Below are 13,928 nucleotides of genomic sequence, written 5' to 3'. Positions count from 1 at the left end.
TTAGCAATATTTATTTTTAAAAATGAACATTTATTTTCAATGAAGGAAGTAACAGATTGCTTTGTAAAGCAGTGGGATTGTGGAGGTTGTAGCTTTGTTAGATTTGTGAGTCTGTGGCTTTTGAAAGCTGCCTTTGTGTATGTGTAGTTAGCTCTGAAAGGAAACATTGCACCGTCCTCTGTACACTGCCAGACTATTGAAAAGTTCAGCTCCTTTTCTCTCAGTGGCATTTCTGTGTAGAGAAGAAACCAGTTTGAAACTTAACTCTTTAAACCCTTTAACATGTTCTTGTGCACCTAAAATGCCCTGCTTCCATTATACTTTAGTCCTATCACATCTATTGTATTTTGGATAATTCTGGTTCACACAAGACTTTGGAAGAGATAACGTTATACTTTTATCGTACGTAATCATTTATTCATCTTCAGAGACAGGTTCATACTTATCCCTTGTTCCTCTGTTTTCCTTTTTTGCAGATGATGGTGATGTAATGTCACTGAGCAGGGGATTCTAGTGTGTGTGTGTGTGTGTGAGAGAGAGAGAGAGAGAGAGAGAGAGAGAGAGAGTGTGTGTGTGTGTGGGTGGGTGGGCATGGTGTTCTCCTCAAAAACAGAGGCAAACAAGTAACGAAGAAGGAGTCACAGCAGCTTCTCAGGAGAAGAGGCCAACTTTAGCTGCATTTTAACCCACTGGTGAGTTACACGTTTAAAAGTGTGGGGACACAAATATTTTAAGGTAGTTTCAATTAATGTAGGGGGAAATACTTGTTTCCTTTGACCATTTGTAATAACTTACCTTCCATGCGAAATGCACTCTTTCAGTGTTTGTAAATTTAAAACTGCGTGGGTTTCCTCCGGGTGACTGTCTGTGAGGAGTGTGGTGTGTTCTCTCTGTGTCTGCGTGGGTTTCCTCCGGGTGACTGTCTGTGAGGAGTGTGGTGTGTTCTCCCTGTGTCTGCGTGGGTTTCCTCCGGGTGACTGTCTGTGAGGAGTGTGGTGTGTTCTCCCTGTGTCTGCGTGGGTTTCCTCCGGGTGACTGTCTGTCAGGAGTGTGGTTTGTTCTCTCTGTGTCTGCGTGGGTTTCCTCCGGGCGACTGTCTGTGAGGAGTGTGGTGTGTTCTCCCTGTGTCTGCGTGGGTTTCCTCCGGGTGACTGTCTGTGAGGAGTGTGGTGTGTTCTCCCTGTGTCTGCGTGGGTTTCCTCCGGGTGACTGTCTGTGAGGAGTGTGGTTTGTTCTCTCTGTGTCTGCGTGGGTTTCCTCCAGGCGACTGTCTGTGAGGAGTGTGGTGTGTTCTCTCTGTGTCTGCGTGGGTTTCCTCCAGGTGACTGTCTGTGAGGAGTGTGGTGTGTTCTCCCTGTGTCTGCGTGGGTTTCCTCCGGGTGACTGTCTGTGAGGAGTGTGGTGTGTTCTCCCTGTGTCTGCGTGGGTTTCCTCCGGGTGACTGTCTGTGAGGAGTGTGGTGTGTTCTCCCTGTGTCTGCGTGGGTTTCCTCCGGGTGACTGTCTGTGAGGAGTGTGGTGTGTTCTCCTTGTGTCTGCATGGGTCTCTTCTGGGTGCTCCTGTTTCCACCCACAGTCCAAAAACACGTTGGTGTTGGTAACGTTGGTAGGTGGATTGGAGACTCAAAAGTGTCTGTAGTTGTGTGTGAGTGAATGTGTGAGTGTGTGTGTTGCCCTGTGAAGGACTGGCACCCCCTCCAGGGTGTATTCCTGCCTTGCGCCCAATGATTCCAGGTAGGCTCTGGACCCACCGCGACCCTGAACTGAATAAGGGTTACAGATAATGAATGAATGAATGATTATTAACAATATTACATGTATTATACACATGTAAGTATGTTATGCAAAAACGCCTCGTATATGTTATATACATATATACATATTTATATAAAACATTTTCTAAACCTAAACGAAAGCTAGGGCAGCATGGTGGTGCAACAGTTAGTGTGGCAGTCACGCATCTCCAGGGTCCTAGGGATGTGAGTTCTAGCCCCATTCTGGGTCACACTGAGGAGTTTGCTGTGTTCTTCCTGTGTCAGCCTTGGTTTCCTCCAGGTGCTCCAGTTTCCTCAGACAAGCCAAAAGCACATGTTGGTAGGTGGATTGGCTACTTAAGTGTCCATAGGCATGATTATGTGCTTGCCAGATTTCCCACTGCAGTGATCATAGCTCAATTACAACCAGGAAAGAATATGTGCAAGTTGTAGACTGCTTTAAATATCTTGGACTTAATCTGGACAAGAATGATCATCCTGATCTCCCACTGCACACTAGTTTTCCTTTACTCGCTGTAGGCTGGAGATACAAAACATTCAGCTATATCGGCCCTTAACAAGCAACCTCACTGAAATAGAGGCTCTAATAATAAGGAATACATCTGGATAATTGGAATAAAAATAGAATTCCTAGAATACAATTTACAAATTCTCTACAGGATTTTTTTAAATTTGATTTTTAACACACACACACACACACACACACACACACACACATTAAATACCTTGGTTTCCCCTACTTCTGGATAATGTTTCAGTGACAATAGGTTTTTTTTTAATTGGGTGTTTTTTCACTGAACAGAGGGCAATAAAAACAGCTAAGATTTACGGAAACTGACTGTTATTTATTTTGTCTTATTCTAAATACCACCGCACAGTTAATGGGATAGTTGTGTGTCTGATTTAAAGCCATGAGTCCCTACATCGCTGCACTGATCAGGCACAGCCAACCATGTCTCTCACTTATTTAATGTCATGTCACGTCACCCAAGCAGTGTGCATCGCTAGGCAACCAGTCTCTTTGCCTGAGCAAAAGTCAAGTGCTGCACCAGCGTCAGGTGGCTCTGTCTCCATTAAACAGCCTTTTATCCCCAGACACAAGGCTGTTTGTATTACAGGAGGCTACCGATGTAGCACACAAAGCCATATGAAAAAGAAAGACTGGGACTACACAATCCTTACATATGCTGCTTTTACTATTCGGTTTAATGGACTTTTTGTGTCAATATAAAAATGAGGGCCACATTAAAGTTAAATGACTGTATAACTGAATGGAGAAAAACAGGAAACGTTGTGTCCAGGCAGGATTACAGGATTTCAACCATGTTTTGTGACATGTAAATAAACCAGTGCTGGGCCAGTTTGTCTTAGTAATGGAACCGAACAGATAAAGAATATTACTGAAGGTACTAAGAAAATATCTAATAACTCTCTTTCTAAACTTAAACTTGTAAGTTTTCATTATCAGGAAACGAATGGCAGGAGTTTCAGTCCCAAAAGCTGCTCAGTTGGGTAATGTTTGACTAGCAGCAGTGACTAAAGTGACATCTGCTGTTAGATCTATGAAAAAGCCAGAAGTATACGATTGGAAATTGTGATAGAAAGTGTACATCCAAATTAAACACGTTTATTTAAAAGGAACATCTTATAACCCTTTTTTTCCACAAGTTTGCCTTTTAATAAGTTGTCTGAGACATGCTTATGACAAAAAAAAAACTGACTGGGAGTTTTTATTTCACAGTTTCTGGGTTTCCAAATTAATGTCCTTATGTATTAAAATATATATATATATATATATATATATATATATTTATGTACCAAAGCCATCAAAACAGTGTGCTTTCCCTTTTATGAATACATCAGTTTCCTTTAGATGTTTGCATAGAAGAAATAGTACAAATTCAATGAGAATATGATGACATAATTAAAAAGTATAAACCATAGTTTGATATATAGTTCATATAGTTTAGTTTGATATTAACACTTGGTACACTTGGTAGAAAGAACACCATGTACAGTTTTACCAGAGCTACTCCAGGCTCAGCAATGCAGAAACTGCACTATGTATCTTATGGAGGTGGGTAGGAAACCACGCACTACTCCATCCCCTTGATTTCAGGACTGTGATTTAATAGTGGATTACACTGCAGCTGTACACTTCAACTGTAGGGGGTGCCCAGGAGCAAAATTACAAAATTGTTCAGAGTTGTGGAAACAGGAACCAGACAAATATGTAAAGCTTTTTAAAACCACATCACAGAAAGCTATTATTTCTAAAAGGGCTTGACATAAAATTCATTTTTAGATCAGTTTTCATGCAGTGGTACGTGTATGGCAAAACAGCACAGAGAAAGTCACTATTTTATCATATAAATACAATTTAACCATTTTAGTGTAAACACTACATATCCACATTTAAAACTCAGGAGAGACATTTATGTTTATGGTTGACTTTGAAGTAATTAATACGTACAAGCATAATTAAATTTAGTAAATAATAGATCAATGTTTGTAGATATTGTGTCTATCTTGTTCCTATGACTTCCATGTTAAATAAATATATATACATCCCACAGACTTGGTCGGTTTCTAAAGCTCAAAGCAAAAATTGGGCCAACGCTGCTCACATACTATAGACAGATATCTGTATCACTATTTGGTGTGTGTGTTTGTGTGTGTTCACTTCTGAAATTACAATCTGTTGTTATCTTATCTGTGTGTCTTAAAATGTAGGTCATCAGATAAGACCATGGAGTCCAGCCCAGGGGAGGTGGACGGAAATACAGAGGAGTTAACAGGTTTGAGGCTTATTGTTGCAGTCATGCTAGTTATAAATAGCGACTATATGTTCACTAAATTGGATTACAACTACTTGTGTCATGTTGTGATATTCATTGTGATGTTCCTTACATGTAAACAAATACGTTTACTGATGAAATAAAACGAAATTAAGAATAATGGAATATGACCAGGCAGTTGATGCATTTGAAATCTAGTCAATGAAATATGAAACATGTCTCATTTTGAGAAAGAGCCTATAATTTTATTTGTGTGAATTAGGGAGAAAGAAATCACGGTTTAAATTCTTGAAGACGAGACTTTTTGGCCGTCTGAAAAAGAAGGAGACTGAAGGTCAGATGAAGCAGAGCAAGTCCACTAGTGATGTTACTGCACAGGAAACCAGGAGAGGAGAAGGCGACTCTGAGGATGACTGCTGTCAGTAAGTGGATAACTGACTATTCGAATGTCAGTGTTGAATTTCTATTCCATTATTGTGGAATAGCATCCCTTAAACTCATCCGTTTGGCAGAATTCTCATTTTTTCATTCATTCATTCATTATCTGTAACCTTTATTCAGTTCAGGGTCGTGGAATCATTGGGCACAATGGAGGGGCGCCAGTCCTTCACAGGGCAACACACGGACACTTTTGAGTTGCCAATTCACCTACCAACATGTGTTTTTGGACCGTGGGAGGAAACCGGAGCACCCGGAGGAAACCCACGCAGACACAGGGAGAACACACCACACTCCTCACAGACAGTCACCCGGAAGAAACCCACGCACACACATGGAGAACACACCACACTCCTCACAGACAGTCACCCGGAGGAAACCCACGCAGACACAGGGAGAACACACCACACTCCTCACAGACAGTCACCCGGAAGAAACCCACGCACACACATGGAGAACACACCACACTCCTCACAGACAGTCACCCGGAGGAAACCCACGCAGACACAGGGAGAACACACCACACTCCTCACAGACAGTCACCCGGAGGAAACCCACGCAGACACAGGGAGAACACACCACACTCCTCATAGACAGTCACCAAGAGGAAACCCACACAGACACAGGGAGAACACACCACGCTCCTCACAGATAGTCAACCGGAGGAAACCCACGCAGACACAGGGAGAACACACCACACTCCTCACAGACAGTCACCCGGAGGAAACCCACGCAGACACAGGGAGAACACACCACACTCCTCACAGACAGTCACCAAGAGGAAACCCACACAGACACAGGGAGAACACACCACACTCCTCACAAACAGTCACCAAGAGGAAACCCATGCAGACACAGGGAGAACACACCACACTCCTCACAGACAGTCACCCGGAGGAAACCCACGCAGACACAGGGAGAACACACCACACTCCTCACAGACAGTCACCAAGAGGAAACCCATGCAGACACAGGGAGAACACACCACACTCCTCACAGACAGTCACCCGGAGGAAACCCACGCAGACACAGGGAGAACACACCACACTCCTCACAGACAGTCACCAAGAGGAAACCCACGCAGACACAGGGAGAACACACCACACTCCTCTCAGACAGTCACCAAGAGGAAACCCACGCAGACACAGGGAGAACACACCACACTCCTCACAGACAGTCACCCGGAGGAAACCCACGCAGACACAGGGAGAACACACCACACTCCTCACAGACAGTCACCTGGAGGAAACCCACACGGACACAGGGAGAACACACCACACTCCTCACAGACAGTCACCAAGAGGAAACCCACACAGACACAGGGAGAACACACCACACTCCTCACAGATAGTCAACCGGAGGAAACCCACACAGACACAGGGAGAACACACCACACTCCTCACAGACAGTCACCAAGAGGAAACCCACACAGGCACAGGGAGAACACACCACACTCCTCCAGGTGACTGTCTGTGTCTTCCTCCAGGAGCTCCGGTTTCCTCGCAGTCCAAAAACAGACGTTGGTAGGTGGATTGGCGACTCAGAAGTGTCTGTAGGTATGAGTGTGTGAGTGTGTGTTGCCCTGTGAAGGACTGGCGTCCCCTAACGGGTGTTTTCTCGCCTTGCGTCCAATGATTCCAAGTAGGCTCTGGACCCACTGCCGCCCTGAACTGGATAAGGGTTACAGATAATGAATGAATGAATAATAAGCCCTTATGACTTTCAGACTAAACATATAGGCTGCGTCCCAGTCTTTTCATGTCCATTTGCTCTTGATCTCATGTTTCAGGTACCCACAAGGGACATTAAGTTCTAGGGCACTGTCCCATGACAGCATTTTCCTGGCTGATCAGTCCCAACCCTCTGAGCCAACAAGGGTTCTCTCACAGGAGAATGTGCACAGTAAGATTAAAGCATTGCAGGTGAGGCAGCATTCTCATAGCCAATGTCTCTGTAAATATTCTGACCTCCACCTGCTCCACCCAGTCCATATAATTGTATTCACAATACTCTCACATTCAAAAGTCTGTAACCATATCTCATGGGTCAGGTTTATATTTATATTTAGCTCTAAACTGGATAGTTTGCATGTGGTTTTAGCAATGTTGAAACAGATATTAATATTATTAAATGTCTCTGCAAATATTTGTTATTGAAAATCAAAGGCAGCTGTGGGAGAAAATTGCACTTTTTTTATTTGACATGTGAAAGTAGCATCATACAGAAACTAAATAATTTATCATGAACTCCAAACAGCTGAAGTTACAGCAACAGAACATGCGACTGGGCCCTCCTCTTTTGTTAATTCCTGGGAAGCGCATTGAAGACTCTGGAACAATGTCTGAGGACGATGGCTTACCTTGCAGTCCTCCTGAAATGTCATTTCAAGAGGTATCCACACATGGAACATCCTATAAGGTGAATAAAATGGTTCTATGCCCAGTTGTGATTTGCTGTGTAGTTTGATTACCTTTCATGGAACTAAATCTCTATTAATAATTCCTTTATAGTATCCTGAGCCTAAACAGCATCTCAGTTCATTAAGTCTGGCAGGAACAGGCAGTGAGGAGGAAGAGCAGGTAACAACGTATTGTTATTCCAATACACCATAACAATAATTTGAATGTATAAGGGCTAGCTCAAAAAGCGTGAATACTCAAGTATAAATACATTATGTTGGTATTGATTATCTATTTGTTATTCGAATGTATCTTAAATGAACGAAAATCTTACATTTATTAAACTATAATTTATTTTGTCAGAAAATGCCTTTCAGAAGGAGTTTTTATAGTTTAACTGACATTGACCACAGGGCGGCACGGTGGTGCAGCAGGGAGTGTCGCAGTCACACTGCTCTAGGGACCTGGAGGTTGTGGTGGGTTCAAGCCCCGCTCCGGGTGACTGTCTGTGAGGAGTGTGGTGTGTTCTCCCTGTGTCTGCATGGGTTTTCTCCCTGTGACTGTCTGTTAGGAGTGTGGTGTGTTCTCCCTGTGTCTGCGTGGGTTTCCTCCAGGTGACTGTCTGTGAGGAGTGTGGTGTCTTCTCCCTGTGTCTGCATGGGTTTTCTCCGTGTGACTGTCTGTTAGGAGTGTGGTGTGTTCTCCCTGTGTCTGTGTGGGTTTCCTCCAGGTGACTGTCTGTGAGGAGTGTGGTGTGTTCTCCCTGTGTCTGCGTGGGTTTCCTCCAGGTGACTGTCTGTGAGGAGTGTGGTGTGTTCTCCCTGTTTCTGTGTGGGTTTCCTCCGGGTGTTCTGGTTTCCTCCCACAGTAAAAAAAGAAACACATGTTGGTAGGTGACTCAAAAGTGTCCGTAGGTGTGAGTGAATGTGTGTGTATTGCCCTGTGAAGGACTGGCGCCCCCTCCAGTGTTTGTTCCTGCATTGTGTCCAATGAATCAGGGTAGGCTCCAGACCCACCGTGACCCTGAACTGGATAAAAGGTTACAGACAATGAATGAATGACACTGACTACGCAGCAAACATTGCATGTTAACACTGAAGCTTTTTAGATTATTGTATGATAAAAAATAGCAGCACAAACAGGTCTGTTTATTGTAAGAAATCCTCACTTTTTTATATTGTTTCTTTAATTAAAAACCACATTGTCATTTGACTGGATCTCTGTGTAAAATAAAGAAAAGCCACATGTATGGTGGTCTGGTTGTTTGATGCACAACGCGATAGTCACTGAGGAGATTTTGAAGGTTGCTTTTTTATGTAAATTAGTTTTCAAAACCTGATTTAAAATTCAACTCAAAAATCCTTAAAAAAAGTGCTCACCCCATTGCTGGAATCTACTCTAGTAAATTTTAAGGTGTTTCATAGTAAAATTACAAGGTCATTTTAATATGAATTCAATGTTTTTTTTTAATCTCAGGGTGGTCCCTCACAGCCCCCATCGAGGCCTCTTTCACCAATATCACGCCTGTCTCATCAGGCTGTCATCTCATCACCTATGGAGTCACCTTCGTCCTCTGCTGGTGTGGACTTTAGTAGCCCTGCTCATTCTGTGTCCTGCTTAGACAACTCAGCCGCACGGCACCGCATGTCCATCAAGCCCAGGAATCAAAGAGCAAGCACAAAGGGAATGAAACTGTCAGCAGTAAGGATCCAGTGCTTAAAACTGGTTATCTCTCTTAAACTGGTTATCTCTCATTCAGATGAGAAAAAGTGTGTTGATGTTGGGATGGCATTGTACTATGTGATAATGGGAGAAGGGGGTCATCCCGCCCACCAAGAGAAATCAAAGCCATTTGTGTTCTCTTATGGCAACTGGCTTCAGAGGCCTGAGGCATCATTGGAGGTCAAAACAGCGATCTCCTGGTGATAGGACTAAAGCTTAGACTACTAAGCCACTTCGGAGGCATGGTCAATGTTTGTTGTGGAAATATTTTGTGGTATAATTTAACCACATACACATTTCAAACAATGCATATTTTGTCTTTTATTCATTTTCTTGCCTTGATTTTTGATTCAGGATGTGTGCCGCCAACGTTCAAGCAGCATGAACAGCCTGGACCAGCCTTTATCTGAGACAGAGGAACAACAATGTGAGTCTACAGAGACTCTTGACCACAAGGAGGAGCTCAAATCACTAGGCCCTCATTCTACTCTGCATCTACAAGAGCAACAAGAAAATCTGACTTTAAAAAATGTGGGTCCACTGTGTGGGGATGATGAAGTTCTGAAGTCTGGCAAGCAACAGCAACCTGAGGTCAAAATCACTACCAATGCACAGTCTATTCAACACCCTGATGAAACTACATCTCTGAAATCCTTAAGCAGTGATGGAGAGCAAGTGGGAAAAGAACCTTTAAATACTGATAACCAAAACACCAAAGAAAAATCAGCTGATGCCAATGAAGAGTTTCATTCCGTTAACAGCTTGGCATGTCAGTCTGCTGGGTCAGCAACGGTGTTGACTCCAGTAACTGATTTTCATGTTGCTGAAGGGAACCTGGGTAATGTGGCTCAAACTGAGACATTGGAAAAGCTTGGTGATGCTGATGTTTCAAGATCTTCAGAACCCTTTACTAAACCCTATCCTGTTCCAGCACCACGCACTAAAAAGCCAAGCTTGGACAAATTATCTAAAACAAAGTCTATAGAAACTGAAAAGGAGACCTATCTTCCTGAATCAAACTGCAGGAACTCAGTGCCATCTGTAGATTTGGCTGAATCTCTAAAGGAAGATAATAAACTACAGAGGCCCAGCTCATTTCGGTTTTCCATTTCATCTGCAAAATATCGTTCCAAGACAACAAGCATTGAGAACCTGAGTAAGGATGAAGAAAGCTCGGCTAATACAGCCTTATTAAGGAACTCAGCCCATGGTCAGAGCCTGGAACAAAGAGCAGAAAAAATGGAGAATACAAGACATAGTGAGGTCTCCAAAAACCCTCCATTCTCTTTAGATAAAAGAAGCGTTTTGCAGAAGGAAGTAATACCCCAGAATGTCTCCAGGACAGGACTGGGCAGTGAAGATAATGAAAAAAGTGAAAAAGCACAAGCACCCGAAGAGAGAAGAGGTCTTTTTGGAGTCAAGCTCCGAACCACCTCTTTATCTCTAAGGTATCGCTCTGATGTGGCGAAATCAGAAGACACAATAAAGCGACATAGTCTTGATGCTCAGCAAATGCTTACAGATTCTGAAGGGCTTATGGGAAAGGAACCATTTCCCAGGGACATGGAAGAAGTCAGCACAGAGAGAAAATCCAGTGTTCAGACAAATAATGCACCACAAAAAGATACAAACGTAGATACAGGTAACTTTAATTTCTTAATATAATGATCAATCACTGTGAGAGTAATGGTTATTCGGTCAAATTTATGAGAGGCTCTTTAGACTGAATTTAAATCTGCACAACAATCATGTAAAAGAAAAAATCTAAATGTATTAGTATAGTGCTTTTAACAAATGATTTTGTCACAAAACAGCTATAAACAAATCCAGTAATAAGACAAAATATCAACAAAATCAAACAAAACCCCAGAGTTGAGCTAGCCAAATGTGAAAACAGCAAGTAAAGACTCCCTCAAAACTGGAGGAGTAAACCTTGGGAGGAACCTGGACTCACAAGTGGGAGCCATCCTCCTTCTGGTCAAAAACACTTCTAGATTAATAATAAACAAGGCACAATACCACCAATTGTTCACTACTAAACCTTATACACAGTATCAAACCTCACTAACACACTACTGCACTCTCTTATTCACTACTAAACTTCATACACTGTATCAAACCTCACTTACACATTACTGCACTCTTATTCACTACTGAACCTCATACACTCTATTAAACCTCACATACACACTACTGCACAATCTCCTTTTCACTACTGAACCTCATACACAGTATCAAACCTTTCTCACACACTACTGCACTCTCTCTTATTCACTACTGAACCTCTTACACAGTATCAAACCTCACTTACACATTACTGCACTCTCTTATTCACTACTGAACTTCATACACTGTATCAAACCTCACTTATACATTACTGCACTCTCTTATTCACTACTGAACCTCATACACAGTATCAAACCTCACTTACACACTACTGCACTCTCTTATTCACTACTGAATATCATACACAGTATCAAACCTCACACACTACTGCACTCTTTTTAACTACTGAATCTCATGCACAGTATCAAATCTCATGTACACACTACTGCACTCTCTCTTTTTCACTACTGAACCTCGTACACAGTATCAAACCTCACTTACACACTACTGCACTCTCTTATTTACTACTGAACTTCATACACTGTATCAAACCTCACACACTACTGCACTCTTTTTAACTACTGAATCTCATGCACAGTATCAAACCTCATGTACACACTATTGCACTCTCTCCTTTTCACTACTGAACCTCATACACAGTATCAAATCTCATGTATACAACTGCACTCTCTCTTATTCACTACTGAACCTCATACACAGTATCAAACCTCACTTACACACTACTGCACTCTCTCTTATTCACTACTGAACCTCATACACAGTATCAAACCTCACTTACACACTACTGCACTCTCTCTTATTCACTACTGAACCTCATACACAGTATCAAACCTCACTTACACACTACTGCACTCTCTTTTTTCCACTAGTAAATTTCATACATTATATTAAACCTCACTTACACACTACTGCACTCTGTTATTCACTACTGAATCTCATACACAGCATCAAATCTCTCACACACACTACTATACTCTCACATATTCACTTCTGAACCTCATAGACAGTATCAAACCTCTTACATGCACTTGAGTGCTGTCCTCTGGGGTGGCCAGGCCATTGGTTGGAGATCACTAGCATCAATGAGAAACTTCAGTTTTTGACATTTCTTTGTACAGCTGGATTATTTTACAAGAACCTCCTGAAAAAATTAATATATGTTTTATTTTAATTAAATTATGTTTTCCATGCTTACTCTTTTTCCTTTGCACATTTCCATGTATTTGCCATACACCTATTTGTTTGTGTCACCATCAGTTGTGCTATTTGTTTCTTCTCTGCCAGGATCAGACAGGGAAGCAAATACTGGATCTGAGCCAACATGGATGAGCCTGGCTCGAGAGAGGACAAGAGCTCACCAGTCCTCTACTATCAAACATTCCACACAGCCATGTACACCCCCAACAAATTCTACATCTTCATCTATACCTTCTACGTCTACTTCTCAAAAAAGACCAACACCACAGCCTAGATCACAGTTACAGTCCACCAACAAATCCCAGGTTAGAGCATGCAACAGCACAGAGCTACAACTAGACAACCAATCATCACAGCAAATTCCACCCAAACCAGCTCCAAGGGCATCAGTGGAAAGACGAGCCGAAAAGAGCATTTTGTACCAGTTAGAAAATGGAGAAGAAGTAGTAGACCTAAAGGTACTAAACATAATTACAAAATATGCATACTTTTAGCATGAATAAGTCTAAGACATAAAAGAAAAAAAAAATAGGAATGTCCATCTAGGACCACAGAGTAAAGTGGCTCAGGTTTGATGTAAAAAGATCAGATTTGTGTGTCCACACTGTACTAGATCACAAAAATACCAAAAGTGTGATTTTTGCCACTTTACTCTTTTCTGATTTATTTATTTATTTATTATTTTTTAAAATAGAGACTGCCAAAACCTGGGGTGAAGAGTAACACTCAGACAGAAAGGAGGACCCCAAATCTCAGTAAGTCGTAGTCCGCCACTGAAGAGTAGAATTTCTTAGCTTTCATGTTCGGAAATTAGCCTGATCATATAAACACATAGCATTTTTCAAAAAAATATTAGAATGAAGTGTTGTATCTGCTTATAACACTGATGATCAAATTATGTTAATATAATGTCAGGATATTATCACAAGATAATTTGAGCTGTTTACATATAGTTAATCTTTCACTATTTATTTTCATAACTCATTAGTGACTACTGCCAAGCCTGAGCCTTCATCAACATCATCACCATCAGCACCACCCCCATTAGATAGAGCTCAGCCTTCTTGGATGGAGCTTGCAAAGAGGAAGTCTCTGGCGTGGAGTGATAAGAGTTTGGATTAAAAAGAAGACAGAAGAGACAAAGACAATAAAGTGCACTTATGGATTATCTATGAATGTGTTAAATAGATGTGTAAATAGAATAACAGTTGTGAACGTGTGCATGTGGACAGTCAACAATGTACACAATTAGATGTTTGATGAAGTCACTAATTATTGTAGATATAACAGAAATTACATTTCCAAATAAAGCACATAGACTCAAAACAGACATGTTTATAATTCACTGACAAGCAAAATTTGCATGTGCACCTCAGATATTATTTCTGTACTATATTCCTATCTGATTTCTAGCCCATTCTGCTTTATTAAAATGGTGTCCTGTAGCCACACTTTCACTAAATTAAAATATTG

The 13,928-nt window shown here is 41.8% G+C and overlaps 1 protein-coding gene across 2 annotated transcripts; it reads left to right on the top strand.

Moving 5' to 3' along the window:
• The first annotated feature begins 585 nt into the window (after window positions 1–585).
• cracdlb (cracd like b) lies at window positions 586–13,928 on the top strand. 2 transcript variants are annotated; one of them, XM_066661062.1, is made up of 11 exons: window positions 586–692; window positions 4,508–4,572; window positions 4,835–4,994; window positions 6,800–6,932; window positions 7,267–7,428; window positions 7,521–7,589; window positions 8,886–9,110; window positions 9,486–10,773; window positions 12,543–12,760; window positions 13,150–13,210; window positions 13,444–13,928. In XM_066661062.1, exons 2-11 carry the CDS (start codon window positions 4,524–4,526, stop codon window positions 13,575–13,577), a joined length of 2,499 nt encoding a protein of 832 aa, XP_066517159.1. In that variant the 5' UTR covers window positions 586–692; window positions 4,508–4,523; the 3' UTR covers window positions 13,578–13,928. The 2 variants fall into 2 exon arrangements, with proteins under 2 accessions (XP_066517159.1, XP_066517158.1); XM_066661061.1 differs by having other exon boundaries at window positions 12,543–12,913.

This window comes from Hoplias malabaricus, chromosome 2 (assembly GCF_029633855.1).
Source record: "Hoplias malabaricus isolate fHopMal1 chromosome 2, fHopMal1.hap1, whole genome shotgun sequence".
NCBI classification, from domain to species: Eukaryota; Metazoa; Chordata; class Actinopteri; order Characiformes; family Erythrinidae; genus Hoplias; species Hoplias malabaricus.
Note: the sequence above shows the minus strand (reverse complement) of the source record. Positions and strands in the feature narration are given on the sequence as shown.